Below are 5,209 nucleotides of genomic sequence, written 5' to 3' on the forward strand. Positions count from 1 at the left end.
TGACGCTCGGGTTTTACCAACGCTTAAGTTTCAACGCTAGAATTTTATTAGCTGCCCCGACGCAACGCGGCGGGTAGAAGAACTAGTTGTAAATTAAATGACGTTTAAAGAGACATCGCGATATTTCAGGTCAATTTACGAAGTCAAGATCAACGCACTCATTAAAAGTTTTTTATATTTTTCTTCCACGCTTAAGTTTATTAGAAAGTAGAAACCGCGTCTTCACGTCATATCTTTAGACTTTTCCAAGAAACTTACAAAAGATCACTTCAACGGACAACGGTTGAATAGTAGTACCGTAAACAAGGGGCCAAAAGTATTTCTATAAAACCTCCAATATTACCCAAACTGAACCACCAAACATGGAATCTGAGCTGCTCCTCAGACAATGGAATCCCAACCTCAAACCCCAACCTCGGTTAGGGATCTTTGGACTTCTCAGGGAGTCATGCAAAACCTTAAAAAGAAACATGAAACTGATGTTTCATGTTCTCCTTTTCGTGTTTATTTTATATTCACAGTTACAGTTTGCACATATGTACTTACTAAAGCCAGTGGGTAAAGATCTCGAGTCCCAGCTTGCGAAAAACCCGAAACTGTTTGAAGATCTTGGCAACAATATGAATCAGACTGATTATAGCGGTGCCCTCAACGATATTCGTGAGATCCTCCTGGTCGAACTCGTTTTCTTTGTCTTGTCTTCAATTATATCTTTACTTTTCTTGGTTGCCACTGTTTCTTCTTCGTCCGAAGCTTACACCGCAAAAGTCCTAAACATGACCGAAATGATCATGAAAATTAAAAAATCTTGGAAAAAGCCAATTCTCACTAGTGTTTGCATGGCTTTACTCACTATGGGCTTAATCTTTATGTTTATTTTTTCTGTTGGGGTGGTCTCTGTCTTCGCTGTTGTAACTAATTCATGGGCAGTATATTTGCTCTTCGGAGTTGGTATCGTGGTTTTATTGATTTCGATTAGCGCCCTTTGGATAATGAGTTTGGTAGTTTCGGTTTTAGAAGACGCTGGTGGTTTTTACGCGATTAACAGAGCTAGAGAGCTGATGAAAGGTGAGAAGGTAAAAGTTTCACTGGTTATGGTGCTTTATGGTGTTACTTATTTGGCTGTTGATAGGGTGACAAATGAGATTGTAAGCCGGACGATGGAAAAGTGGTCAGGAATGGTGATGTCCATCGTTTTGACTAACGGGCTGTCATGTGCCATGAAACTCTTTGTGCTTGTGGTATTTACAATATTCTATCATGATCAGAAAGAGATTTGCGAAGACAAAGCAGCTAAAAGCCTTTATCTACCTATTGATGAAGTTTAGGGTTGTTTTGAACTTTCCTGCAAAATAAATGTGTGTATTTATAATGTATCTAAGTATGTGGTTGTGGTATTTTCTCTGCTTTCCTGAAATAAATCTGTATTTTGTTGTGAACAGACCAAGCAATTTCACAAACTAATTCAACCATGTTTTTTTCTGTTTTAATCAAGGGGGTCGGCAAGTAACAAAGAAAGGAAGTACCTATACATTCTATGTTTGTTAGGTCGTTAATAATAATTAAAAGGGGGATTCGAACCCTCGGTACGAATAACTCGTACAATTAAGGGTGGCAAAACAAACCCAAATAGGTTGTTTGGGTCAATTTGGATAACTTTTAAAATTGAGATGGGTCAGAATTGATCAAAAGAATTTTGCAACAATGTCAAGATGAGTTGAGAAAATGCAAGCGACTTTTAGTTATAGGTTATAATGGGTTTGTTTATGGGTTAGAATGGACTAAACAAACTTTATCCAATTTTATTTCAAACAAAACTCACTGAACCGAATAGAAACTGAGAAATCAAAACCAAATCATTGAAACCGAACATATACCGAAACCGACCGAAATGAAAAAAAGCAAAACCGAAGTGGAAACAAACTGAAAAAACCGAACCTAAACCGAAACAAAAACGAAGTTTTTTTTTATTTAATGAACGAAGAAGACGGGGAAAACATTTTAGTTATTTTACTTCATGTGTTTTCGATTTACATTTTGAATTATTATTTTTTTATTAATTTTTTGAATGTTTTTTTGAGGGGTTTTTGAAACTCTTTGTATTTTAACTTTTACTTAGTTCAAGATGGGTTAGCTTTACGTCTATACCTATCTTGACCCATACCATCCTAAACTGAATAAAACCGAGAAATCGAAACCAAACAAAAACTAAAAACATTGAAACCAAATAGATACAGAAACAAAAAAAATGCAAAAATGAACCCAAAAAACCGAACTTGAACCGAGACGAAACTGAATTTTTTTTTATTATTATTATGAACAAGAACGACGGGGAGACATTTTAGTTATTTTAGTTTTTGTGTTTTTGATTTATATTTTGAGTTATTAATTTTTTATTAAATATTTTGAATATTTTTTTGAAGGCTTTTTGAAACCCTTTGCATTTTAACTTTTACTTGGGTCAAGATGGATTAACTTTACTCATCTTGACCCATACCCATCCTAACCCTCTATTTTAAAAATTCATTCTGGCCAATACCCATCCTGTCCCAAACCAATTCTAACCCCTCACCCAAATCTAACCCAATCCACTCATATTGCCACCTCTACGTAGAGGTGCACAAATCGGATTTTTCAAATACCCCGGTTCGGGTATGAAATCGGATTCGGGTATGATCGGGTATTAGAAAATCGGGTATTGGCAATAACCGGGTCGGGTTCGGGTCCGGGTATTGTCTCTAAAAACCATACCCTATGCATCCGGTTCGGGTCGGGTATAGAACCGTGTATTCTAAAATCGGGTATTTCAATACCCTATTTCCGGGTATTGAATAAACCTTATTTTCAGGTTTTTTTCTTGTTTTTTGGGGCTTTTTTCCGGGTATAGATTGGATTTTTTAAGAGGTTGCACTTTTTAGGGGTATTTTTTGGGTATTTTCGGGTATTTCTTTAGGTATTTTTTAGGTATTTTCGGGTAATTCCGGATATAAATCGGGTATTTTAAAAACTCGGTTTCGGGTATTGGAGAAACCCGATTCCGGGTATGGAACCGGTTCCGGTTTTCGAGTATTACCGGGTATAAACCGGGTCCGGTTCCGGGTACGGGTTTTGGTACTGAAATGCATACCCTATCCGTACCCAACGGGTAGGGTCGGGTACGGGTTCGGGTATCAAAAACCCAGGTATTAAAAAACCGATTCTGGGCATTTTTACGGGTCCGGTTCCAGGTTCGGGTTTTTTGTGCACCTCTACCTCTACGTACAATGGATTAGCAATATGTCGCTTTTGTTCACACGGCCGTCTCTCCCAATTAAAAAAGATAATTACTATATGTTATATTACATATCAAGTGGAGGATTAAATGATTAAATTAAGTATTTCTTTCGCATTCTTTTTTGTTATTATAGAATTAACAATTCCATTTAAGTACTCGAAAGATCAACATATTAAGATAAAAAAGAAGACCTGCTTTTACTTTATTCGAAGTGCCTTGTCTTTTATTTCACCTAGTTTATCAGACGAAAACTGAAAAGAGCAAATTGGCTTTCGTTAATAAACACAAGATTATGAATTAATAAACACACACGTGAATATCCAAAAAAATACTTATCTATCAGTCAAATAATCACAAGATTAAGTATTTAATCAATAACCTAATTAAACTTTCAACCAAATATTAAGCAAAATAGCAAATAATCAGAATTCGAGTTAAAAACACTTATTGTAGATATTGCCAGAATTCAAGCCACGGGGAATTGGAGTCACTTTATTTTAGAACATTCTTAACAAGATTTCTATCTCTATCTTTATAATTCTAAAAAAAACACTAAATTTTTCTCTCATTTTCAATTAAATTATATGTTTTTATACTTTTATTATCATTACACTTTCTCTCTTCTACACTCATAAGCACTTTCAAAAAGTATTTAAAAATTATAGAATGTGAACAGTGTTTCTTCAAATTTACTCATCAACAAAAGTTTCTCTACCTTCTTCACTCACAACTACTCCGTATAATATAGAGAATCTACTCATAGTAATATATAAAACCTGTTGAGAATGCTCACTAGGGCTAAATTGTTTAAAAAATTAAACAGGCTTTACTTATTGGTCCAATTACTTATTATTTATAACTATGAAACAAAACCCGTCACGTTCTGCGTAACCACGCGAATTTGATCAGTATCGGTTAAGCCGGTATGGATCCACCACACCAAAACAAAACAATGAATCTGTAAACGCACAAAAATCAGCACACGTACAACTTATGAAGAAAATTGAATTTAGTCGGTATCGGTTACGTTTATTGGGTACTGAAACTAAACTTGAAAAAGAAGTTATTAAACGCCCAGAACAGACAGAAAAAACAACGTTTTTCCGGTAAAACTCAGGTGTTGGTAAAACTCAAACAGTGGCGAGTTGTTGTCATAAAATAATCTTAAATATAGTTCGACATTATCTATAAAATTTGAAGTTTATAAATTAATTTTTCTGTGGGTCAACGCCAAAATTTCTTACGGGTAATTGTCAAAATTCCATGAAGGTAGCCTGTAGGTGTCAAAATTTATTGGGTTGCGATCGTGATTTTATAGATGTATCGTAAAAATAAATCATGGGCTGCAACCGACCCCTAGCTGGCCAGTAGGTTCGCCCTTGAACTTATACATAGGTGAAGAAACACTAACCGAACCCCGGGCAAGTTACTGGTAACCTGGGGGTTGGAGAGATGTTTCCCACGAGGGGTTAGACCCTTGGAAGATGGTTCTTCTGATAACCTGCAAAACAGACACCGTGAGCTCGTCACTGAGAAGGGGGGGGTTCCTCCTTGTGACCACCCTCCGGCGTGAGAATCAGACTAGATTGCTCTTTAAATATAAAAGTATATTAAGAGATTGCTAGAGCAGATATCAGGTATAATATGATGATAATGTAGTAAGATATGATAAGATGAGATGATCATACCATTTGTGGTATTTATAGCCGAAGGTAGGTTTCCAAGGGGTTTAGCCGGCCCAACACGCTACCAACTGTAACCTATGCACGTGCCCTGCCTGTGAGTGGTGGATAGGTAGCGGCTGACACAGAGCAGGCGTGTCGTGCACTCTTCCTCTTCTGCCAACTACAGGCTAGGCACGTGGTATGGCAGGAGTTGGTGGGTAGGCGGCGGCTATTGGTCACAGTGCTGTGGCGTGCTGTCTGCCATGCTGCT

General features: G+C 36.8%; 1 protein-coding gene across 1 annotated transcript; it reads left to right on the forward strand.

Moving 5' to 3' along the window:
- Nucleotides 1–362: 362 nt before the first annotated feature.
- Nucleotides 363–1,328, forward strand: LOC143534626 (uncharacterized). The gene has a single exon (XM_077029072.1). The coding sequence runs from the start codon at nt 363–365 to the stop codon at nt 1,326–1,328; it is 966 nt and encodes a 321-aa protein (XP_076885187.1).
- Nucleotides 1,329–5,209: the final 3,881 nt, after the last annotated feature.

The sequence above is a fragment of the Bidens hawaiensis genome, unplaced genomic scaffold (genome assembly GCF_021521415.1).
Source record: "Bidens hawaiensis isolate Kalapana, Puna unplaced genomic scaffold, B.hawaiensis_p1.1 tig00000760_1, whole genome shotgun sequence".
Classification (NCBI taxonomy): domain Eukaryota; kingdom Viridiplantae; phylum Streptophyta; class Magnoliopsida; order Asterales; family Asteraceae; genus Bidens; species Bidens hawaiensis.

Excerpts from the sequence above, each read along its gene's own strand:
- LOC143534626 (XM_077029072.1), top strand. The coding sequence starts at position 363 with ATGGAATCTGAGCTGCTCCTCAGACAATGGAATCCCAACCTCAAACCC.